Source organism: Camelus bactrianus, chromosome 18 (assembly GCF_048773025.1).
Source record: "Camelus bactrianus isolate YW-2024 breed Bactrian camel chromosome 18, ASM4877302v1, whole genome shotgun sequence".
Taxonomy (NCBI): domain Eukaryota; kingdom Metazoa; phylum Chordata; class Mammalia; order Artiodactyla; family Camelidae; genus Camelus; species Camelus bactrianus.
Genome location: NC_133556.1, coordinates 25,051,648 through 25,078,094, shown reverse-complemented (window position 1 = coordinate 25,078,094; position 26,447 = coordinate 25,051,648). Strand labels below are relative to the sequence as shown.

The 26,447-nt window shown below is 42.2% G+C and overlaps 1 protein-coding gene and 1 non-coding gene across 2 annotated transcripts; both read right to left on the bottom strand.

The window, feature by feature from the left end:
* Positions 1-1,785: 1,785 nt before the first annotated feature.
* On the bottom strand, positions 1,786-26,274 carry MTO1 (mitochondrial tRNA translation optimization 1). Its single transcript, XM_074346344.1, has 12 exons — positions 25,959-26,274; positions 18,283-18,482; positions 18,084-18,201; positions 13,925-14,214; positions 11,933-12,045; positions 11,660-11,850; positions 11,300-11,430; positions 10,487-10,691; positions 10,085-10,256; positions 8,608-8,726; positions 6,109-6,269; positions 1,786-4,565 (listed from the first exon to the last, which is right to left on the bottom strand). The coding sequence occupies exons 1-12, from the start codon at positions 26,173-26,175 to the stop codon at positions 4,404-4,406; spliced, it is 2,079 nt and encodes a 692-aa protein (XP_074202445.1). The 5' UTR covers positions 26,176-26,274; the 3' UTR covers positions 1,786-4,403.
* TRNAA-UGC (transfer RNA alanine (anticodon UGC)) lies at positions 19,391-19,463 on the bottom strand. Its single transcript has one exon. It is a non-coding gene; the product is annotated as a tRNA-Ala (tRNA).
* Positions 26,275-26,447: the final 173 nt, after the last annotated feature.

The following is a 26,447-nucleotide window of genomic DNA, read 5'->3' as shown; positions in this document are numbered from 1 at the left end:
GGCACCAGGACAACCTGCGGGTTTGTGAGACATCCGTGCCCAGGCCTGCCCAGGCCACCTGAATCAGAGCTGTGGGGGGTCAGGCCTGGCCACCTACTTTTACAAGCACTACTGGGAATTCTGTTGTCCAACCAGGCTGATGAATCACTGCTCAAGGGCTTGCCATTTAATCATACACACTTAAGTTTTTTTATATATATAACAGCTTTATTGATATATAAGTCAGATACTATACAATTCCCCCTTTTAAAGTATACAAGTCAATGGTCTTCAGTATTTTCTCAAAGTTCTGCAATTTTCACGTAATCTCATTTCAGAACATTTTCATCACCTTAAGACCAGTGTCCTTTTTAAGGGCTGAGACGCCCCCCAGAGGACAGTGCGCTGGGTCAGTCTGCACACAGGCCTCGGGTCTAGGCCGAACGCTGCGGGGCTGCTAATACCAAGATTGGTTTAAACTAATGAAGATGTTTGTTTCTGAGGCTGTGGAAGGGAGAAGAAAGCCACAGGCCTCTGGCCAGGAAGGGGGCAGTCACTTTTATCTTTTATAAACTCACCAATGAAAAGCATTTTTTCATGTAGTAAACGTCTAGATTTTAGTAACAGGACAAAGTTTCCTCCTGGTCCCCTTGAACAGACAGAAAGAACTGGAATTTACTGTTTAAATGTAATTTGCCTTTTTGTCAACTAATCCTTCATTTTGAACTGCTCTGTATCCTTTAAAATGTTGCAATTATATTTTTAGAAATAAGCAGGGGATAAATGATCAGTAAATAAACAAGTTTTGGAGTCTGAGATACACATACGAACAATTCATTTGGCTTTTTAAAAAATTTGTGGTAAAATACAATAAAAAATTTAACATCTTGACCATTAAGTACTTTCATTGTTGTGCAGCCGTCATCACTGTCCTCCTGTCTCGTCATCTCTCAAAACTGAAACTCTAGCCGTCAAACAGTAACTCCCCAACCTTCTACCTTCTCCTTTGTCCCCACAAATCTAAGTATTTTGTGTATGTGGAATCGTAACAATATTTGTCTGAGACTAGCTTATTTCACTTAGCATAATGTCCTCAAAGTTCATCCAGGTTGTAGCATGGGTCAGAATTCCCTTCCTTTGAAAAACTGAAAAATATCCCCTTGCATTTATATATATTGTGCTTGTCCATCACCTGTCCATGGACACTTGGCTGCTTCTGCCTTTGGCTGCTGTGAATAACGCTGTTGTGAACAAGGCTTGAACAGGTCTTCGAGTCCCCATCTTCAATTCTTTGGGGTATACACCCAGGTGTGGAACTGTTGGACCACCTGGTAACCCGACTTCTAACTCGGGGTGGGGGGGAACTGCCATCCTGTTTTCCATAGTGGTTGCACCACTTCACCTTTCCGCCAACAGACCTGAGTGTTCTGATCTGGCCACAGCCTTCCCAAAATTTATTTTCTGCTGATTGGACAAGTCTTCCTAATCCTAATAGTGTGAGGCGGTTAGCTCGCTGCTTCGATTTACATTTTCCTGGTGACTAGTGATGCTGAGCACCCCTTCATGTGGTTACTGGCCACCAGTGTATCTTCTCTGGAGCGATGTCTGTTCAAGTCCTTCGCGCATTTGTTTGTGTATTTTTGTCTTTGTCGCTGTTAGTTGTATAAGTCTTGTGTATTTTGGATGTTAACCCCTTACAGACACACAATTTGCAAATATTTTCTGTCATTCCATTGGGTGCCTTTTCACAGTTGACTGTGTCTTTAATCTGGCTTCTAAATCAGGCAATACTAAAAAGCTGCTTAATAAATTGAATACCAAAAAATAAGCTTTAATATCATAGTAGGCGCAGTGAAAAGCAGGGACAGTGCAGACAGACAGAGGAAATGAGGCTGAAGAGAACGTGAAGACAGTGAGGCAGACGGAGAGGTCGACACTGAAGGATGTCCTTCTGAGGATCTGTGTTGTCCATATTTTTATCCCTTTCGGCGGAGGTATAGCTCAAGTCGCAGAGCACGTGCTTGGTGTACACAAGGTTTTGGGTTCAGTCCCCAGTATCTTCCCTAAGAATAAATAAACCTAATTACCTCCCCCTACCAAAAAAAATTATCCCTTTTAAGTATTCAGTTTTAGTTTGGCCATCTCTTGCCTTTAGCAATATTCATTTAAAAAGCACGTCCTATTCAGGACATGTCTACGAGTCTCTGCTGGTGGCTTTCCCAGTACTTCTGGCTACTTCTGGGCCAGGAGTCCTTGTAGGAGTTGAAAATTCTGAAGGGAAAAAGCCATGGTTATTTCTGTCTAGGCTGAAACCCACAAATGACAGCACATTTTAAAGCAATCAGGAATAAATTCAGACTCCTGGCTGCAAGGTCACTTCCTAATTCAACTCAGCATAGGCCCCATTTCACACCCCACCCGACCCCCGCCATGATCTCACAAATGCTGAGTGTTCCTCAGCCGTTTCCTCTTTTTTATTTTGGTGTTCCTGTTGAAATGACTTCAGTGAGTACCCAGCATTTCTAGCTAGCAAGTAGTGTGGCCTGTGGTGGGTGGAGGAAATCACGAGGCCGACTTCTGTTGGAAGCTGGCTGCTGGCATTGCTGGGGGTTTCTGTGAAGTAACTGGGCTAAGCAAGGTCACATTTTTAGCTGGTTCTTCCCAGGGCATCGTAGTCTGGGGTGCTTTTGGCTAGCAGCACCAGAGGTAGGCTGTTTTGAAATATTCTTTGAAGTGAGATTAACCTTGCATACTACGTAGAAGTTAACATGGTTTAAACTGTGGATTTAAAGAGGTTTCACATCCTAAACCAAGTGGCAGAACCTGAAACAAATGTTTCCTATCAAATATTTTTCAGTGAGATAGTTACTACTATAATGGAATTGCATTGTAAACCTTTAATTTCTTTATATGTGTAGTGTCACTATGTCCAAATTACAGCTGTCAAGAACCTTCTGAAGCATTTAGGAATTTTGTTTCCTCAAGGTAAGTTTTTGTTACATCCCATTCAGTAAGCTCCCACTCACTGCTTTTACTCCTATATTTAGCCAGGAAAAAAAAAAAGTTAAAAAACAGTGGTTTCCCTCCTAGTGCCAAACAGGTAGCACAAAATACCTTGTTTTTAAAAATACAGTGTAGAATTATACTGGATATGCCCCTGAAGTAAGAATTCTGCCTAAGAGTAAAAAGAAAAGTTACCACTTTTTGAAATTACTAGATGAAGTATCAAAAAGAATTCATCATTGCCAAGTGACCCAGCATTGTAAATACTTCTAATTTGCTGCTGGTCTTGACTGCTTTATGGAAAGACAAAATGACAAAAATCATATGAAACAAATCCGTGGAAACTGAGCTACATCCGAGTGGCCACATATGATTAAAACAAAAGGCTGTCTGGCTCTCTCACACCCATAATCAGAGTTAACACAGATCTGTAACCAAAGTCCCTTCTGAGCCCTGGGACTGTCTTCAGTCCCTGCCTGTCTTGAGGTTGAGGCTGACAGGGGAGCTTCTCTCTGGGCTGAAATGAGAGACCTGAGCTGGCATTTCTGGGGAGAGGTGGGGCCCTCTTGCCCCAGCTGGTCTCCTCACCTCACCCTTGGGAGCATACATCACAGGATGGCAGAGGAAGGGGGAGCCAGCACCATTCTGTCCATTTTTCTGTCCATTCCGACATTAAAACGGGAACATGAGTCACCAATTACTACAGATTTGTCTTCAGTGTTAAGAAACTGGTCCTGACGGTTTCCTAAGAAAATACCGTATGATATAAAATAACCACACTTACTCTCCCTTAACTAGGTTACCAAACAGGTTTCCGCACTGCGGAAGACAGGAAACTATACAGATTTCCAATCTTTCCATTTTACAGGGTTTTCGTTAATGTTCAAAGACAGTTACTGGTGAGGATTTCCTGCAGAAATGCAGAAACCTTAGAAGTCACCTCTCACCCTCCCCGCTACATCCCATCCTGGAAATTAGCTGAATGATTCTGGACGGTTTTGCATAGTTTCAAAATTTTAGCCCTCAGAATGTGAGGGACTTGAAACTGCCCCTAAGCCCCTAAGCGAACGTACTTCACAGCAAGCTGGCAGGCGAGGCTGGCCGCGGCGCGACCAGAGGCCCCACGGGCGGCGGCCTCGCCTTCCCGCTCCGTTTCGGCTCGCGCTCCGCCGGGTGGCCCCGCGCACGGGAACAGCAGCGGGCCTGCGGCGTTAGAGCGCGGGAGGGAAGGAGTACAAATGAAGAGTTTGTAACTATTTTTTCAGATACACAAAAAAGCACAATTGTAATCTCTCTCTTCATAAATTAGTGACAGACCCATAATAACCCAATAAGGTTATTTGAACAAGTGCTAAATATAAACACTTCTTATCGACCGTCTATATCCCTGTCTTGATTAAAAGTCTTCCGTGAACAGGAAGCTACAACTGCCTCTCTTCCAGTCTGTCTGCAGCACAGAGACGCTGCTCGGGGTTGGGCAGCCTGTGCTTGGCTGCCTGTCTCCGCTGGGCGGTCTTCACAAATCTGAGCAGATTGGTGACGGCAGCGGGTGTCACTCCAGGGATGCGACTGGCAGCCCCAATCTGGGAATAAACCACGAGAGAAACACCCATGAGCTATGTCGGATACAAGCAGACCAGCTTTCCCCTTAGAACAATCTCTGTGTTACAGTGTACAGAACATTTTCAGAACTATGATCTTAATGTATCTTCAAAATAACTCCAAAAAGTCGATAAAGGAAATGTTGTTGTTAATATCTTCATTTTACAAACAGGCTCAGAGACGTTAAGAAGACTTGTCCAAGATCATGTAACTAGCAGATTCAAGTACCTACTTTTTCTTTTCATTTGACTGATATAACATCACTAGCAGTGTGCCGGGCAGTGCCCTATAGTTTAATTACTATTTCTGTGGTATATTTTACAGTGAGATGCATGAACATTCACGCTAAGTGGTAGGAAGGCTAACGGCCTCATAGCAGTTCGGGTCTGTTTTGCCACCAAATGAGTCTGCAGCAAATGTCTGTCAGAGCTTTTTGTACTTTGGAATTTTGGATACGAGGTGAACTCCAATGCCCAGTGCTGTCCAGCTGAACTTTCTGAGATGAAGGGAACTTTCTGCAACATCCTCACTGTAACAATGTACCGTTCACTGTGGGAGCCAGGAGCCTCCTGTGGCTACGGAGCACCTGAAATGTGGCCAGTATGAGTGAAGAGCTACCTCAGGTTTTATTTACTGCAAACGGTCATATTTGGCTAATGCCTCTCACACTGGGCAGTGCAGCCCGTGACTGTCCACAAAAACACAACCCAGAATGAACAGGGATGCACAGCCACAAAACCAAGGGCTTCTCTGCCTGCTTCCCATGGCGACTGTTACTAAGAATTGATGAAATCACTCCTCCCTTTAAAAAAAAAATTCTGCAGATTAAATTTTTGGTAAATACCCCTTAATAAACAACGACCAAAAAAAAAAAAAAAAAAAAAAAGAAGAAAAAAAAAAAATCCAAACTAAAACCAAAAGCCCCCAAAACAAAATCCACTGCCCATTAAACTGTGACACACCATCAATTTTTAAGATAACTCAGAGATGTAAAAATGTATCTCAGAATCAATAAATACAGCCTACCAGTCTTCAAATATTTGTCAGTACAAGTCCAAGACTATATATACTATAGAGTTTTTAACAGACATTTGCAGCTGGGCGCTCACAGGCCAGAGCAGGTGTGGGGGCTCTCTGGCCGCCTCTTCCTCCTGGCAGCTCCCAAGGCAACACTACAGAACCCCAGGTAGGGGCCTGCGAGCATCTGAAAACCACTGACACATGTTCCATTTTAACTTAAAGTCATTTCCTTTCGGTTGTGCACATAAACGAGTTTGCACGGATGGTTCAGCACACGGTTTGGACCAGAGAATCATTATAACTAACCCAATTCCTGACTCCCAGTTACTTCTCTTAGCCTAAGCTTCTCCACCTCTCATAAAAACATACCGACATCTGTCAGAGAAAAAGAACGTGGACACGAGAGGTTAAGCTTTTATGAGGAAATACAACATGAGTTATGCGGCCACAGTAAACCCGGGTTTTAAAAACGAAAGCCCTAGCCCCGTGCGGCTGGCTTCTCACCGTGCGAGGGCGGCTAAGGTGCAGCTTCTCCCGGACTTCGCAGGACAGCGACACGTCCTTGAGACGCAGGTAGTCCAGGTCCTCAGGCAGCTCCAGAGCCTCGTCTCGCTGGACTTCCTTTATTTCTTGTTGCTGATGGAGCAATGCTGATTCATAGGTGGCTGATGAACAAAAGCAGCATATTCGGGTTATACGAACTGCTTGCTTTCTGCAGCTGTCTGTGACTTACAGAGCCTCTGCACACAGGCTCTCGTGCAACACTCAGCTCAGCACCCCGAGACGGGGGCAGCTGCCCCTGTCGCAGATAAGGCCCCTGAGGCTAAAATAAAGAGAGGGAGGGTCCTGCTTGTAAACTACAGCGTTCTGCCTGGCAGTTTACTGCCTGGCCTTTTCATTTCAAAAATCTGGAAAATTGAAAGTAAAAAAAGAAATTGCTTTCCTCCTCTGTGCAAATTTTGGTGAACATTTCCCTCAGTGGGCTGTGGGTCTGAGTTTTAAGTCCTAAAGATATATCTAAGAAAATGGTTTTCTGCCTTATGTTCAGATCAAACTATAGTTTTAAAAAGTAAACCTTCTTAGATGATAAGATAAATAACTAAGGTTTTATTTCGAAGTGAAGTTAGAAAGATAATTCAGCAATTATTTTGTAATTAACTCTTTCTGTTCTTAGAAAAAATAAGCTCAAAACCCGTTTTAAGAACTAAACTGAGGTGGTCACTGTCGTGTTTAAGAACCAAGTTTCCCCAGGAGTCCTGGCTGCTTTAGCTTCCATCAGTGGACTGGCAGCCGGGAAATCCCAGCCCTGAGCCTCGCTGCACCAGGGGATCACCCTCTGCTACATCATGACCCTCTGGCCTCAGCCGCTTTGTCTACAAGTCAAATCAAATCAAAACAACTGATGCTGCATTCCATCAGCTGAGCTGATGACCTACGATGGTCTTTAGGGCAACAAAGGCCTTGCAGTCAGACGTGCGAGGCTCCAGTCCCAGTTCGGCCACTCAGTTGTGTGACCTTGGGCAACCTATCACTTTTCTGGACAATTAAGACATAATGCTAATTAAGACTCGTCCTTCACAGGCTTCTAAGTATCAAGCGAAATCATGCATGTAACAGCTTAATACAACACTGAACAAATTAGGACAAGAAGTTGTAATGAAACTCCATGATGCATGAATAGACTCCTTATGGCTCCCAGAACATAAATGAGGTGGTGATGTGTATGTTAAAGGTACATTTAATCTTCTAAATATGCACACAGCAAAACAGAGACAACACAGAGAAGAACCTGAAGTTGATGTCTGCCCTCGAGAGACTAGTCCAGTGACCTGAAACCCACTGATGCGTGCTATTTCACCATGGCCAGCTTCTTTCAAGCATGGGTGTAAGTTAGAGCCTTTGCAGTCTACACGCCAGAGTCTTTAAAGAGCGTGGCAACACGATAGCTACCCCATGGCTGGAATCAGGGTTTCCCGTGAGAAAGTCACAGATAATTATTCTGGATGATTTGCTGGACAAAGTAAAACTGCAAACCAAGTTTTAAAACAGAGAAGTTAACCATCTTTCCCCAGATGCTAACAGCCTAAACATTCAATAAAGTAAACTTTACTTAATAGAAAGATCACATGTTGAAATAAAAGGTTTAACATTACGTCTCCTACATGAGTGAACTACCAGCATCTGGTCAGTTGTGAGGATGACAGGTCATCCCCTTGGGTCAGCCCACAGCGCAGCAGGTGACAGACGTCTGTGGGACTGAAAGGAAATGCCAGCCCCAGAAGGAATGCTGGTCCCCCAGGAGCTCCAGGTCCTTTCCTGTTCAACAGTCCTTCATCCCCTGCTTCTCCTGCTCTCCCCCATCTATTCTGGTCCCTGCCTCTTTTTCCACACAATTTTCCACCCAAGGGGAAAAAAAAAATCTATCAAAATGCAGAAGCTGATATTCTCAGTAATGTTTGAAATTTTTTTGTAAAGAAAAACTTGAAAAAAACCAAAAAACTACACCTACAAAAGTCATAGGTGGCCTTCTGGCCAGTACACTGACCACGAGTGTGAGAGCTCAGCGTGTGTTATTACATATAGGGGAGACTCTGGGTGTCTTTGCCTGATACTAAATACGTATTTCTTAGTGGGAGAGTATTCCACTGTCAAAGCCAAAGACAGTAGTGTTTTTCTCATTATTAGAACATTAAATAGGGAAAATGTAAAAAAAAAAAAATCAAAAGAAAATTGAGCTCAACAGTACTGCACGAGCTCTACAGTAGCACTTTCCCAGACTTGAAACACACACTCAGAGCACCTGGGGGTCTTGTTGAAATGCAGGTGCTCCCTCAGTGGGTCTGGGGTGGGGCCTGAGATCCCACATTCCTAACAAGCCACGTGCTCCGGGATGCTGCCCCTGTTCCCCGGGACCCCACCCCCCGAGACCGTGACCGCGCCGGCCCTATCTAACCCACTCGTGCCGCACACAGACGGAAAGGGGAACAGAAGGGCACCCTCTACCTTCTATTTTCAGCCTCTCAGCCAGCTCTCTGCACTCTGCGTACTTCTGCAAAGGTGCCGGGGCGACTGCGGCCAGCAGCTCCATGTGGACTTCCTCATACTTCAGGATGTCGAGAGCGCTGCAGACACACGAACCTCTCGTTAGTACGGGGTCCAGGCGCATCAGGCAGACTGACAACAAGGTTCCTTGGAAATAGCACCAAATCTCAGGACAAGTAGTATCAAAACTCCTAATTCTTTCCAAGTCCAGCGGGTGAAGGCAGCAGCACACCCAGAAGCAGAGCCTGTGACCTTCCCCCGCTCCCCTCCTCAGGAAGGATGAGCGGTTGGGAAAGGTGGCAGTGCAGTGATCCATTCGCCCTGGCTTGTGAGGACAAACAGCCTCTGAATTCCCATCTCGGTCGTGTTAAGCCCACGTCCCGCGCTCGCTTGGGACCAGCGGAAGGAGAGCCCCTGCCTTTTGCTCCGACTGCAAGGCACTCTGCAGTGTCCCTCTCACTCTGCCTGGGTCCCACAAGGCCTCACCGATCTGTACGGTCTCCCTACATTTACTGCCTGTATTACTTTTATCTTTATCTACTTTGATCTTTCCCCCTTTAAAAAACTATGTCCACCTAAAACCAAGTACACCAATTAATTATCAAGTCAGCAGAAGACAGCCCTGCCCCTTCGGAGGTCTCGAGTCTCCCCAGGCCTCTGCAGACACTGGCTCAGCGGCTGCTCACCCAGCCCGGGACTGGCTGGAAGCGCTCCCCCGACAAGGCACTGGTCAGCTCTGCTCCAGGACATGAATTAGGTCACCTGCCTTCAGAGGCCTCATCGGATAAGCTATGGTGAAATGAAACCAAATAACCCTAAACGCCAAGAGGGACGGGGCTGCCCTTTCAGAAATTACAGAACATACTGGAATACACCTTCTAATGACTAACCCAAAAAAGAGCTACCTTGCAGTATGAATTATATAATAAGGTCCTTAGGAACATATCTCTGAAGCAAAAAAAGCTCTGTATTAATGTCCTTTAGACTCAGAATCCATATAAGCAGAATGATAAAAACAAGGACAAAAAGAACCCAAAATGTAGCTAGGGACTTCTCAAGAAAGTCCAAAGGATTTATAACACTCTGCCTAATCAGAGTGTCTCTGCTATAACTCACAGGCAAGACAGGACCAGTGCAATTGCTCCAGGCCTAAAAGAGAAAGCAGGTAACTAAGTTTCTTGGTTTCTACCCACTAAATCTCAGGAAAGCCGGAAGAACTCGGTGGGAGCCACAGAGGAAATTAATTAAAAAGTAAAAATAATAATTTAGAATCACACATATTTTTAATAGTGAATAAAGAGATAAGTTACATCTAAAGGAGTCTGAAAAGAAGCCAAAAGTAATAGCTGCATTAATTCAAAATGTGTAGGCAATGTCTCGCTGAAATTCTTTCATTTTTCTGTAAAAAGTGAGAAAGGCCTATGTTAAAAATGCTCACCTGAGAGGTACACCTTTATCAATACTTATAGAAGCCTCTGGGATTAAGTTTTTCCATTTAGAACTTGACAACTGAATGGATTTTAGCACAGAAATGCCTTCTTCCAAGGAAGCCTTCATCCGAGAAGCTCTTTCGAAGCGTTGCTGGGACACACAGCCAGCTTCCTCATACCCTGGAAGGGGGATGGAAAGGCTGTCATGAAGGCGGTTTCAAAGAGGAGGAAGCCTTGGGGGGGAGGGTATAGCTTAGCGGTAGAGCATGTGCTGAACATGCATGAGGTCCTAGGTTCAATCCTCATTAAAAATAAAGAAATAAACCTAATTACCACCAACCCGCAGAAAAAACCCTAAAAAACCCCGAAGAGTTAAGGAAGTCTGGTTGCAGGACTCAGCCGGGAGTCACCTCGGAGCGTGAGCCTGCTGTCGGCATTGTCGGGGCGCAGGGACAGACGGAACTCGGCTCGGCTGGTGAACATGCGGTACGGCTCGCTGGTGCCCAGCGTGGTGAGGTCATCAACCAAGACTCCGATGTAGCCTTCCGTCCGGCTGACGACAAACGGAGGCTTGCGCCTGACCCGCAGACTTGCATTGATTCCAGCTATCACTCCCTACAAGAGGACTGAAATGATTAGAAGGCCATTATGAACTGAAGAGAGCTACCCCACACGGACACTACCTGGAAAAACAGCGTGGGCAGTGAGGGAGCAGGCCTTGCCCAGAAGGGACAGAACAGAGAAAATGTGGTCCCGAGTCAGAAACAGAGTAGGGCCAGGGTATCACCCTAGGATGCTGATTCATTGTTCTCACAAGTATCCAACATTTCTGATTACCCTAGGGGAGTCATCTTTTAAAAAAGTCTACCTGTAAGACTGCTAGCCTTTTCCTATTTACAAGTAAAAATAACATATTTCCCACCTAAAAAGGAGTAGTAATAATTTTCAATAAAGTTACATTAAAAGAACTAAATTTGTTTCCCACTTCAGAAGCAGTATAATAAGTCTAATCAAAACATGCCATCAGCTCTAGGAGCTCAGAAGATAGTACAGCGCAGTGTTGTATACGGCACTGCCTCCACCTACCCAGAAGCAGAAGCAAGTGCTCCATCGCGGTCATGAGCTGTGTCTAAGATCTATGTAGCTGTCCCAACAGCTGCCAAGAGAAGGAACGCGTGAAACAGTCCTTTCCTGGTCACAGTTCCACCTGAACCAGCTCTTACCTGGGCGGCAGCCTCCTCGTAGCCGGTGGTGCCATTGATCTGCCCAGCGAAGAAGAGCCGCTGCACCAGCTGAGTCTCAAGGGAAGGGCTGATCTGACGGGGGTCCAGATAGTCATACTGCACGCCGTAGCCTGGCCCGAGGAGAAATGGTGCAGGGTGAGTACAAACGGCGCTGGATCTGCCTCCAGACAGAGATGCCAAGATGACCATTAAAGGCTCTTCAAAAGCGAAGCCTAGTTTAAGTGCACAGGTGCTGGGCTCTGCTCTGAGGCTCTGAGAGCACGGCTGTGGCTGGGGTCCCCGCACTGCCCGCCAAGTGGTGCTGAGCTCAGGCCGTGGGGCAGCGGGGCCTCCCTCTACCTGGCTGGACCACCTTCGCTTTCTCCAAGCCTCTGATGCACATGATCACTTTCTCCTGCAGCTCGGCTGGGAGTGTCATGGATAACCCCTGGGGGTAGATGAGGTCAGAATCCAGTCCTTCAGGCTCCAGCCAAATCTGATGGCGACGGTTTGGGAAACGCAAAACCTTTGATTCGATGGATGGACAGTACCTAGAACAGGACATTGGAATTCAGACTTGGATGAAACAAACAACAGAGGGTTGACGTCACTGTTCTCAGTTCTTGTCCTTACCGGGGCCCTCTTGTGGTCTCCTTAATATGACTGTTAAGGTGAAGGTTCTCAAGGACGATCTCATCCACTCGAGGGTCGGTGTGAGTCAGGTAACATGGCAGCTGATCTTCCGGCTGAAACACAGGAACTGGATACCACACTGCTCTGCTTCTGTATAAGTCTGCCTCATATTCCAATAAATTCTACCCATGATGCACACTCACTTTTATAGACACGAAATCTATGCAAAATGCCAAATATTAATAATGATGGTGCTCCTGACAAAAACCACCCAAAAGATGAACCTAAATTTAAGCAAGCCTCCAGATCTACCAATTTACAGGAAATACAGAGGATGCAGGAACATGTTTAAGGCACCAGAGGGATGAAACCAGACAAATCTAGAACGTGGGAAATTCCAGAAGAAATGACTCACTTTCTTCCACATGTAAATTAAAAAAAAAAAGGGGGGGGCTGTGATAAGACACATCATTCAATGTAACGTGTAGACCTTTCTTGGTTTTTGATTCAGATAAAACAACTGTAAAAAAAATTTTTTAAATAAGCATTTTAAAACAACTGTAAGAAACAACTAGGGAAAATTTGCACTGAATATCAAATGATGTTAAGAAATTATCTTTCTAGCTGTGATAACGGTACTGTGGCTGGTTTTTATAAAGTTCTTATCTGTTAAAGACACAGACCAAAGTATGAGTAAAATGATGCGATATCTGGGATTGTTGCTTTAAAACTCAGCAAGAACAGGGTCTGAGTAGAGCTCAGTGGTACAGCGCGTGTTTGGCCTGCATGAGGTCCTGAGTTCAATCTCTAGTGCTGCTGTTAAGGGGGAAAAAAAGGAAAAAACAAAACTCAGCACAAGAACAGGGTGAGGGGTAGAGCTCAGTGGCAGAGCACATGGTTGGCACGCATGAGGTCCTGGGTTCAATCCCCAGTGCCTCCAAAAAACTCAGCAAGAACAAAGTGTTGAGAAAAAGATGAAACAAGAATGTCAAAAAATGTTATTTGTTGAATCTGGGTGATGGACACATACAGATTCATTATAATGTTTTTTTTCCTACTTTCTGTAAACTTGAAAATGTATAATAAGTTTAAAAATATACACACTAAGAAAGTATCATCATGATTTACATTTTACCAAAGTAATATAAAAGTGATTTATTCAAAATAACAGAATATTTGGAGCCACTCATCAGGATAACACTCACCAGAAACTAGGACCGTCAATTATTAGTCCTCAATTCTAAACACACAATATACATTTTTTTTTTAAATTCAAAGGATAGGCAAAAGTAGCCTATATCCTCAAAAATGTCAGTACTGTGAAAGACTGAGGGACAGTTCCAGATTAGAGAGAAATGACAATCAGATGCAGTATCCTAGATTGGGGAAAAAAGGTCAGCACAAAAAAAAATATTGGGACAATCAGCAAAATCTCACTATGGATTTTATCTTCGATAACAGGACTGTGTCAGTGTTAAATCCCCCGACTCCCATCACTGCACTGAGGCTACGTAAGGGGGTGTCTTGTGATCAGTTGAGATGCAGATGAAGTATTCGTAGGTAAAGGGTCACGATCTCTGCAATTTACTCTAAAATGTTTTAGGAAAAGAAAAAAGACTAAAAATAAATGTGTATACTACTGTTTTATACATTAAATATACACACGTATCTATATGTCTACAGAGAGAGAGGGCAAAATATTAACAATAGGTGAATTTCAGTGGTTTACAGCAATTTAATAGTTTTACAGCTTTTCTATAGGTCTGAAATTATTTCAAAAAGTTTAAATAGGCAAAGTTATCACAGTAATGAAATTTGACAATTTGGGGGGAAAGACCTAAATAGCCAACTCAGACTATGCTTTTAAAGATCACTCTTTTGCACTCTAAGTAATAGTGATGGAAAGTGAATTGTCACCAATTGAAAAAAGAAAAAAAGGAAATGGTCGGTCTGTATCCTCTGCGTAAAGCCAGGTTCTCATAAATATCTCACCTTAATCCACACTGTCTCATTGATAAAGCTGAATGGTACGGATGGATTGTCTGGTGTCTGCTTGTTGAGAATGCTGAAATTAATGGACTCTTTGGCGATCCGGGGCGGAGTCCCAGTCTTCAATCTTCCCACCACAAACCCCAGCTTCTCCAGAGTCTGAGCCAACCCTACAGAAGGCTGATCCCCTAACCGTCCTGCGGGATGCATCTCCAATCCAATGACAACCATGCCTCTCAGGAACGTGCCGGTCGTCAGAACCACACTCTCCGCATACACCGTGCTTCCATCCACTGCAGGACAGGAAAGAGGGCGAAACTCATGTTCTAGCATTATCACGGAGCAAACTGGAATGTGAGCACTTTGTAACAGAACTACAGAAAACCAGTTGTCTTTAGAAACTTGAAAAAGATTTAAAATCACTAAGAAAGCTGTATGTTATCAATCTAAAGAATCCAAGAACACTGCGGGGAGAGCATAATGTGTTATGACCAATTTACATGTTCCTGAAGAGTTAGTCTCAGTTAATTTTTTTAATTAATTAATTTTATTTTGTCTTCAAGTAGTGTTTCTTAATTTCTATGTATACAGCAGCTTGTGCAAACTATTAATCTTTCCACTAGAATAATTCAGGTTTGTACAGGTGATCGTGAAAAGGCCAATAAGGTCTATTCTGTGAATACAGGTATATTAGTTATCTGTTGCTTTATGATAAGTTGCTCCATCACTTACCAGCTTAAAATAAACATTTATTATCACAGTTTCTGTGGATCAGGAACATTAATTCTAGACTTCTGGTGAAATACGGCAGACTACCTCAGATGATTTCTTCTCCCCCCTGAAACTCCAAGAAAATGAAATAAAGGGGCAAAAAAGATATGAAACCACAAGGACATGTAATGGGAAAGAACTTGTCAAAAGATGAGAAATTTCATATACTCTGGGAAGACAGAAGGAGGTGGGAAGAGTGAGACCTGATGTGCAGAGGAAGGAGCCCGGAACTGACGAACCCGGAGAGACCATGAGGACAGGCAACTAACTGGCCTTTAAGGGCTCAGGAACTGGGGGATGGAAACGGACATGAGAAACACAGGCCTGAAGGCGGGGCTGACAACGGGAGAAAGAGCTGAAATCAGCATGTGATGGTTTGTCTGCAGACAGATCCGTCTCACGGGAAGATGTAGGTTAGGTCTTTGGGTGACAAGGAGTTACTGTTTAACAGGTACAGAACTTCTGTTCTAGGAATGGAGAGCGGTGACAGCTGCCCAACACTTAAATGGTACTGAATTCCACACTTAAAAATGGCTAAAATGGCAAATTTTATATTATGCATATTTTGCTGTAATAAAAACTGTGTTGTTTTGACCCCATAAAATATAAACAGGGTCCAAAAATGGCATTTGAAGATAGTAAATTAAGTAACAGATGTATAAATAATTTAAAGGTTAAAAAGTCTATGCTAATAAAAATAATATAATCATTAAACCTGGAGTGGAAAAGAGGCAGAGGAGAGAAAAGGAAATGAAAATAAAACTAGTAACCGTTCACAGAGGGAAGTCAGTAATCAGAGTGTAAAAACTGACAGAAGAAAGAGAAGATTAAATATATAATATAAAATCATTCAGTTATTAAGGCAATCACAGAACAAAAACACAAACTTTTAAGAAAGAAACATAACTCTCCCAAGCAAAGCTAACACAGACCAAGAGGTTGGAAAAAAAATGCTACTGTTATGAGGGAAGAATATATATAAATACACACAGGTGCACCTGAAGACACAGTGAACGCACAGGCCGAGACCAGTGATGCTTCTGAGGGAGAAACTGGCTGCCGGGGGCACAGACGGGAGAGACCACCCTTCCCTCTGCCTGCTTTCTCCCCTTAAACTGTTCCCCGTGAATATGTACCCCCATGCAAATTAATTAGTCCATGATAAAAATTAATTTTACAACAGGGCAAAGGGGTCAGGATTTGTATTTTAAATGATGAGACCCCCCCCCCCCACCGTGCCCCCCAGTACCACCCCGCCTGTAGTGCTGTTCCCAGAGCACCAGCAAGCGGCCAGCAGGCCCCTGGCCAGGGCAGATTCTGCTCCTGAGGACTAACACACATCGATGTTTGGGAGTTCCCCAACAAAAAGGCCAGTCCAACCCCTCATCACCAGATAGTGTCGGCCAAGCGATAAAATTAACTGTGCACACACGAATCTTCCAATCAGTGTTTTAGCACCTCATTTAAAAGTTGGAACAGACACCAACGTTTCCTAGACACTCGAGGAAAGAGACCTGGAAACACGCATTGCAAATAGGCAAACAGGATGAAGAAATCTGGAGAAAACAACACACAGGTCAGAAGGAAACTTCAAGAATCAACCATTTAAGTCCTTAAATAGACTTGAGAAGATATTAAATTCAGAAACCAAAAACAAGATGTCAAGACAAATATCAAAAAAAAAAAAAAAAGACGCTGTTTATAAAAGAAAAACACCATAAACTTTAAAAAAGGATTTGGACAAAAAAAGTTAAGGAAATCTCCTGAAAGTATGGCAAAATGACAAGAAAGAAAAATAGAAGAAACCTGAAAGACCAATCCAGGAAGGGACAGGAGTTTCAGAAAGGGAACATGGGAGAAACAACTGAAAAACACACCCAGAAATCAAGGACAGGTTTCTGGGTTAAAAGGGGAACATCGAGTCTCCCACTACAATGAACGAAGACGACTAAGGGGCATCATTTAAACATTTCAGAACACCACAGGCAAATACAAAAGCCTAGAGGCTTTCTGGAAAAAAAAAAAAAGTCACATACAAAATAATTTAAATCACTCTGTTTAGTTTCTCAATAGCAAAGCTGCAAGCTAGAAGATACAAGAGCAAGACTGTCACAGTTCTCAGGAAAGAAGATTTAAACTAGAATTCTATTCTCAGCCAGATGAAGAGTCGTGTCTGAGGAGAGAATATATTTCTAGATGTGCAAGGACTCAAAAACCCTGCTTCCCGCATACTTTTGCTCTGGAAGCTACTGGGGGATGTGGCCCAGCAAACTGAGGCAGGGAGGAGGAGGCAGCCAGACAATCAGGGACGATGTCACACAGCAAAGCAGGGAAAGGACATCTCAAACGACATCTGTGCACAGGCCCAGAGAGCAAGGGTCTGAGTGTCGCAGGCAGGGCGTGGGGGCCACGGAGGCTGACGCCTCTGGAGGAAAGCATCAAAGGGAAGACCGGGGCCGGCAAACTGAACAGTGAGGAAGTGACAGCTCCTCTGATGGAAGAGTCGGAAGTTTTCTAATGAAAAAGGTTGGTACACAGGTCAAATGAACAAATGAAACGTACTATTCAGATCTGCAGTGAACAGTATTTAAATAATCATAATAATGTAAATACTATCAACCAAATTTATTTGACGGATGGAGGGAAGGAAAGTGGGACGTTAAAGAGAGCTACCATAAAAAAGGTTAATGAAGTCTATGACTGGCAATTTAGGGAGTGAAATATGAGCCCAGCATTTAGAGACGTGTAAGCGAATCTCAGGAGCGACAACTCAGACAGCTGACGCGGTGAAGTCTGCAGCGGGACATGACAGACAGAAACTGTTTTCCCCCACACACTTAAATGCTATGTGATTTTTGTAAAACGGACGTGCATGTGTTATTTTGATTAAAAATACACGACTCACAAAAACGTACATGGGGGAGGATATAGCTCAGTGGTAGAGTGCACGCTTAGCGCGCACAAGGTCCTGGGTTTGATCCCCAGTACCTCCATTAAAAATAAATAAATAAAAGCCTAATTACTCCCCCTCAAAAAAATAAAATAAATAAATGTATACAATTACCTTATAAAATATAAATTCAAAATATTTAAAGTCAGAACTAAGAAAAAGACAAATGACAACAGAAATACCAGGAGGAGAATAATAATAATAATAAAAACAAACAAAAAACAAAAAAAGAAATACCAGGAGGAGAAGACACACTCACGCAGGCTATGAAGTCCCACACTAACACATGAAATGAAAGAAATGTGCTTTTTTCATAGTTTCCCCCATCCATGAAGAGAAAACACAGTGATTTCCTGGGATGAACAGAGCGCCCCCCTCCTCTGCTCGACGCCGCGCTCCCCCGGAGTCAGACACCGTTACCACCACCAGGGGCGCACTCACCCAGCACGACGCCCCTGACGCGGAAGCTCCCCGGGCGCTGGGGCTCCGGCTTGGCTAGGAGGAGGTCCTCCACGGCTCCCTCCCGCACGGCGAGCAGCGGCGTGTTTAGGATTTCCTTCTGTCAAGAGAGCGCAAGCTGAAACCGAACAGAGAAACGGTCACCGCAGCTCTCTCCTGTGCTTCCTTGCCCTGTTCTCACCTGCATGTTCTGTTTATAGAGCTTCCTATCAATCTGAGCCCTCAGACCCCAAACGGCTGGGCCCTTACGCCGGTTTAATACTTTGTAATGCACGCCAGACTGGTCACAGATTCGAGCACACAGCCCATCCAAGGCATCAACTTCTCTCATTAAATGCCCCTTTCCGATGCCGCCAAAGGAAGGGTTACAGGACATCTGACCTAGAGAGAACAGACATAAAAAAATCTATATACGAGCACCTCATACACAGTGAGTCCTGACAGGGAGATGCCTATCCAGGTGACGAGCATCCTCTCATGCAACAAAATAAAAACTTGCAGCAAACACTAAAACAACACGCCGAAGTCCCAGTGGGATGCAAGAGGTATTCAGGGCATCCTGGAAGACAAAGTAGTTTCTTTTGAAACTTTCCCTTGTGCATATTTTTACTATTTCAGTAGGTTTTCTTTTCCTGTTCAGTGAGATTTTGAAATCCTCACCTCATGAAACCTTCCCAAACAAGTGTACTTTTAAGAAGTCCCCTTGCACTGGTTCGCTGTTACAATCAATTAACTCTTCCATAAATACCATCTGCTATTTTTTTATGCTTACTTTGCAGAAATAATTAAATGATAAGCGTTCTGAAAGTAGAACCACACTTTATACCTTCTCTTTAAATTCCCCTAGTCTTACTTGGACATCTAAACTCGAGTGGTTAACCTCAAAGGTTTCTGCGGGCACTGGAGGGGTGGGAAAGCTATGTCAACGATCTGTGGGTCCATTGGGGTCAGCACTGAGCCCCACAGTTTCCATGTTCTCCAGAGGGATGGCTGAACAGTGCTGTGATTAGGAGCCTGGGTTAGGAGTGAGTGAACGAGATCTGATCCACCACTTGCAAGCTCCATGTGATTTTGGCAAATTATCTAATATTCTGTACCTTCATGGCCCTACTGGAAAAACAGGACTGACAGCTGTGGTGGATTATGTCTCCTCCTCCTTTGATACAGAATCACTGTTTATTCAGGTAAACATTTTCTCCTGTGAGGCTTTTTAAAAAAATTATTTTTTTCCAGGGGGAAGGTAATTAGGTTTATTATTATTATTATTATTATCATCATCATTATCATAGAGGAGGTACTGGGGATTGAACCCAGGACCTTATGCATGCAAAGCATGTGCTCTACCACTAAGCTGTACCCTCCCCCCTCCTGTGAGGCTCTGTGTTTGGGGAGTGTAACCTAAACTCAGTTTAGAGGTAAGTATTGATCTAAAAGTAATCATGGTAATCATGTTCCTACTTGCCAGTGGGTCTGGTTTAAGGGTAGGAAATAAGTCACGAGGGGTGAGCTGTGGGGGGCGGTCTCTAGGAAACTTTTTATTTCTTTAAAGAGATACAACTTTCTTCTGCTGAAAGTTGTCAAACCTGGATGCAACACCTGGATCGACTGCAGCCATTTTGCAGTCATAAGACAGCTAACCTGAAAACAACCCAAGAGTGGCACGCTGAAGATATGGAAGGAAGGCTGCTGAATTAACCAGGCTTAGAGCTGATCTACCTGTAGGACTTCTTGTTAGAAAATAAATTCTCCTCTTTGTTTAAACTAATTGAATAAGGAGTTGTTACCTGCAGAATGAGACAGCGTACAGAAAGCAATCAGCACAGGGTCTGGCATGGAGTAAGCAATAAACAACATTCACTAATAATTATTTTGATTTATATTTCCTACTTCAGGGTAAAATATTCTTTGCTTCTCATCTTTACCTTTTAAACATCACATGATTTTCTTGAATTGGTTTTTGTACATCTATTTTTCATCATAAATAATTTTTCATCACCAGCAACATTGAAAAAGATTCTTCTAGACTATTTTCTTAAATGTGTAAAATATTACTAAGTATCTTACATGCATCTTAGGAAAGTGCTCCCTACACTTTCTATAAAATCAATAAGCATTAATAGTGAATACTTATCCTATCATTGGGTTTATATGAAAGCAACCAATTTGCACTCCTGAGTTTCTAATTCAATATAGTATTTCATATACAAATGTTAAACTATTTTATTAAAGAATAAGAAGTAGAGAGGAGAGTATAATGAATCTCCAATCATCCAGCTCCAATCTTAGGTCTTTCATAGCTCTACTCACTTCGCTCTCTCCCAGGTATCATATTAACCGTCAAACTGCAGACAAGGACTATTTTGTGTAGAGAAAAAATCATACAGAAACACATAATAATTCAATTACACCTCAAACATTTAAATTGCTTGTTTGACTTGTTTTGCGGGGAAGGTAATTAGGTTTATTTATTTTAATGGAGGTACTGGGGATTGAACCCAGGACCTCGTGCATGCTAGGCATGTGCTCCACCACTGAGCTATATAGCCTCCCACTGGAAATTGCTTGCTAATGAATAAATAACCAAAACATAAACTAGGAGTGCGGAATGACATCACCAAGTGCGGAATGACATCACCAAGTATGATTTTTTTCTGTTACTCTGTACCACTCTTTTTTTATTTTTGGAGTAGAGTCAATTACAATGTGTCAATTTCTGGTGTACAGCACAATGTCCCAGTAATGCATATACATACATATATTCATTTTCATATTTTTCCATTAAAGGTTATTACAAGATATTGAACATAGTTCCCTGTGCTATACAGAAGAAATTTTTTTTAAATGTATTTTTATATATAGTGACTAACATATGTAAATCTCAAACTCTGTACCACTCTAAAGTAATCCTCTTCCCATTTTAGAGAGGACACATCACAGGTACTTTTAAGATAGAGGTCATAACCCAGTGGGGGTTGGTTGCCTGTAGTATTTTGTTTGATATACACAAGGCTTTTGTTAAAAACAAACAAATAAACAAAACAATGAATGGGGATGTATTTTCCAGCTCACCACTGCTGCCATTACTCCATGTTGTTTATACCCACATAGCTTCACACATTTAAATTTATGTGTCTGGCTCTTGGAGCAAATGAAGTTGTGATCCCTGTTTTAGATACTGTTACTCATCAAAATGACTTAGCTTTTCACTAAACATGCTCATCACATGTCTTGTTCACATCATTATAGAATAGATGCGGATCATCCAGCGAGGAGCAGCTCAAAAGGAAAAAAAAAAAAAGGAAAGAAAGAAATTGCTTTTTCTTAGTAGCATATACTATTCTAAAAATGGCCAGTGTGGTTACCAACAAGTGCAGTTTTGATTCCTTTTTCTTAAAACAACTGCTTCTAAGGAATAAAAGCATTTCCTACTGTGAAAAAAAAAATCCCAAAATGAAAAAAACAAAATGACTTAGCTTTTAATTCACTATGTATCAATTAATCTTTTAAAAAATCTCTGAATCTCACTAATTTCTGAGATCTCAAACTTTCATCCTGAGAAATGAGTCTTCTCATATATAGGAGGGAAAAAAGCTCAAACTAAGAATAAATTACTGAAATTCTACCAATTCCTTACATCTCTAAACTAAATAACTTCTAGGCACTTTATTGAATTACTGTGTATAATATGCCTATTTATAAAATTCACATTTTTGAGAATCAAATGCAAAGAAATCCTTGTCTTACAAGGATGTCCACTCTTGTCACTTTTATTCAACAGTTTTAAAAGTCCTAGGCACAGCAATCACAGAAGAAATAAAAGGAATCCACGTGTAAAAGAAGTAAAACTTAACAACAACAAAAAAGTGAAACTGTCCTCTGTTTGCAGATGACATGATACTACACATAGGAAGTCCTTAAAGACACCACCACAAATCTACTAGAGCTCATCAATGAATTCAATAAAGTTGCAGGATACAAAATTAACACACAGAAATCTGTTGCATTTTTATACACTAACACCTCTATCAGAAAGAGAGATTAAGGAAACAATCCCATTTACCACCGCATCAAAAAGAATAAAATACCTAGGAATAAACCTACCTAAGGAGGCAAAGTACCTGTACTCTGAAAACTATAAGACACTGATGAAAGAACACAAACAGATGGAAAGATATACCATGTTCTTGAATTGGAAGAATTAATATTGTTAAAATGGCCATACTAACCAAGGCAATCTACAGATTCAATGCAATCCCTATCAAATTACCAATGGCATTTCTCACAGAACTGGAACAAAAACATAGTTAAATTTGTATGGAAACACAGAAGACCTCGAATGGCCAAAACAATCTTGAGAAAGAAGAACAGAGCTGGAGGAATCATGCTCCTTGACTGCAGGGTATACTACAAAGCTACAGTAATCAAAACAGTGTGGTACTGGTACAAAAACAGACACATAGATCAATGGAACAGGACAGAAAGTCCAGCAATAAACCTATGCACTTATGGTCAATTAATCTAAGACAAAGGAGGCAAGAATATACAATGGAGAAGAGATAGTCTCTTCAACAAGTGGTGATGGGACAGCTGCATATAAAAGAATGAAATCAGAACATTCTGTAACAGCATATACAAAAATAAACTCAAAATGAGCTAAAGACCTAAATGTAAGACCAGATGCTATAAAACTTCTAGATGAAAACGTAGACAGAACACTCTGATACAAACTGCAGCAATATATTTTTTTGAACCAGCTCCTAAGTAATGGAAATAGAAGCAAAAATAAGCAAATGTAACTTGATTAATCTTTAAAGCTTTTGTACAGCAAAGGAAACCATTAACAAAATGAAAAGACAACCCACAGAATGGGGAAAAAAATTGCAAATAATGAAACTGACAAGGGACTAATTCCCAAAATATACAAACAGCTCATACAGCTTAATATCAAAAAACAAACAACCCAATCAAAAATGGGCAAAAACTTAAACAGACATTTCTCCAAAGAAGATATCCAGATGGCCAACAGGCACATGAAAAGATGCTCAATATTGCTAATTATTAGAGAAATGCAAATCAAAACTACAAGTTATCACTTCACATCAATCAGAATGTCCATCATTAAAGTCTACAAATAATAAATGCTGGAGAGGGTATGGAGAAAAAGAAATCCTTTTACATTGTTAGTGGGAATGTAAATTGGTGTAGCCACTATGGAAAACAGTATGGAGGTTCCTTAAAAAACTAAAAATAGACTTACCATATGATCCAGTAATCCCACTCCTGGACATATCATATATTGGGAGAAAACTATAATTCGAAAAGACACAGGCACTCCAGTGTTCATAGCAGCACTATTTACAATAGCCAAGACATGGAAACAACCTAAATGTCCATCAACAGAGGACTGGATAAAAATGTGATATATCTATACAATGGAATACTACTCAGCCATAAAAAAGAACAAAATTATGCCATTCTTAGCAACATGGATGGACCTAGAAATTATATTAAGTGAAGTGAATCAGACAGAGGAAGATAAATATCATATGATATCACTTACATGTGAAATCTAAAAAAAATTGATACAAATCTTATTACAAACCAAAAATAGTCTCATGGACATAGAAAACAAACTATTGTTACCAAGGGGAAAAGAGCAGGGGAGGGATAAATTATGAGTTTGGCATTAATAGATACACATAACTATATGTAAAATCGATAAACAACAAGGACCCACTGTTTAGCACAGGGAACTATATTCAATGTCTTGTAATAACATATAATGGAAAAGAATCTGAAAAAAAAAGTATGTATGTATATAACTGAATTGCTTCATTGTACACCTGAAACTAACACTGAAAATCAACTACACTTCAATGAAAAACAATATTTAAAAAAAAGAAATAACAAGGGAAATCCTTGTTTTTTTAAATTGCTGAAAGAAATATATGTATCAGTGCTGAGCCCCTCCCCATAGAGGCATAAAAGTTGAGCATGCCACTCTCTTTGGCTTAACTCTCAAAATCCTTCTCAACATAGAACTGCACAAAGCTACCATTCACCCCAAATCATTTATAACTGGAATAAGAAAGTCTATTGGTTACCTCTGGTCTTAAACAGGGGCTACTAACATCCCAAGTGTGGTACTAGTACTTGGGGTGGGTAATGGTAGTAAAAATGTACAACTAAGTCCATTTTTCACTCTACTTAGTCAGCTATGTAGAAAAGCTTATAATAAAGCAAGACTTAACATCTGACCACTTAAAATGGGCCAGGCACCGTTCCAAACAATTTGCATGTATTTTTTTACTTAAACATACAGCAACTGGATGAAGTTGGTATTATAATTTCTATTTCACAGAAAAGAAACTGAGGCTTAGATACACTGTTCCACATCCAACATCACTTAGCTAGTACGCAGTGAACCTGGATTAAAATTCAGAATATCTAACAATTTCTTTAATAGGCAACATTCTCCACTAAGTGCATATGTGATACAACACAATAAACAGGCTCAGAAGGCTTTTCACTTTTGTCATGAAAGGCAAAAAATAGTTTGCCAAAAAGCATTATTCTTTAGGTTAGTATAAAATTTCTCTTTCTGCCTCTGACTTCATTACTGGCAGATGGTAAGACTGAATCACAGCAGGACAATCCCTGCATTCTGTAGTCTTATGGGAAGTCCAACCTTTTAAGCCAAAGCTAATCTTTCTGACGCCACACAGAAATACTTGATACTCCACTCCATCAAATTACCTTAAAAATGAGACTTTGATTTTTAAGATAGAATTGTCATTTACTAAAGTCATCCATAAGGATTATTAAAATATCTCTGACATCTATTTACTTAAAGAGAAAACTTAAGTCACAGTGTGTTGGTATAAGAATACGAATGCGCGTTTCGATGAGACTTCCTTCATCTCTGACAGAACTACATTACTTACACTATTTAATAACCATCTTGTTCAATAGTGCTTTTTTGCTCATTAGATTTTTAAAGTTATTATTATTGAAGGGTAGCACCCAGTCTTTACGGTTTTAAAAATGCATAATAAGCGAAGTATAACTTTTTGGGTAATCCTATAGTCTCTCTCCAAAAGAATTTCTGTTAACAGGTTATATTTCTCCACCGTTATGAGATGAATGGTTATTTTAAAAAAGTATTTCAGTACATAAGTATGTGATTTATTAACAATTTTCACAAAGCACAGTTAACATTTCAATTACTGTTCATTCTTAAGCAAAATGCAGGAGGAAAGCCACAGACGTGCATCATTTACAAGGTAGCATCTATCATGATAGCGGTCTTGCTTTAAAGTATGGCCGTTCAATCGCTGCCTATTAAGTGCAAAAAAAGCTGTCGGGTCCTAAGCACAAAAATGGGGAATAAACATCCAGTAGAAATACAGAATGCAATAAAAAGTAGCATCATTCTTCAAAAGGGCTTCCCGAAACCTCGAGAAAAACACAACGGTCATTTAATAAACGGTTACTAGTAATGCTAATTCACTCCAGCAAAGCAATAAGCTAGTAAAGAGCAAATGGCCACAATGAAATAAGGTATCTGCTAGCATTCTCACAATTTGCCCCTTTCCGAAGGGATCTCCCTCCCCCTCCCCCCACTAACTTCTGTCAGCAGCACCACAATCCGGGGTCCACAGAGCAGCCTAGTCCGGAGTTCTGGCCCGGGCCCGCCTGACCTGCAAACACGACTCAGGCTAAGACCACAGGGGTAGGATTCTCACCACCTCTAAGGTAGTAGAGAGGATGCCCACATCAGGCGCTGGGAGGGGGAGGATGCTGGCAGCTTGCGTCCCACGCCAAGCCCCACGCCAAGCCCCACGCCGCGCTGCTCACCGATCGTGTCCACGCGGTGCGTGAGCAGCAGTGTCCGCGAGCCGCACCGGGCGGCGGCGGCGGCGGCCTCGGTCCCAGCGTGTCCTCCGCCGATGACCACCACGTCGAAGTGCGGAGTCCCGGGCGCCGCGCGGTCACCGCTGAACCGGGCGGACGGAAGGTGCTGTTTGCTGAGGGAAGCCGCGACCCGGCGACCGCAGCCTTGGAGGGAGAACATGGTCGGAGAAACGAGTCAGCCTAACTCTGAACCTGATGCGAGCGAGGCGCCAAGTTAGGGGACGAAAGTCGTCAGGGCGCAGCCATCTTGCTCTGACGTCACGGCGTAACACGTCTACGTCCGGCGTCGCTGCTGATTGGCAGTTTGGCGCGACTTGAGCGGCGAAGTGAGACCCGGGTAAGGGTGCAGGGAGGGTGCAGGGGGCCGGGGATGTGTACCTGGTTTCTTGGTGGGCGCAGAGTGTGTGATTACCTTATGACTCCGCACTAAGG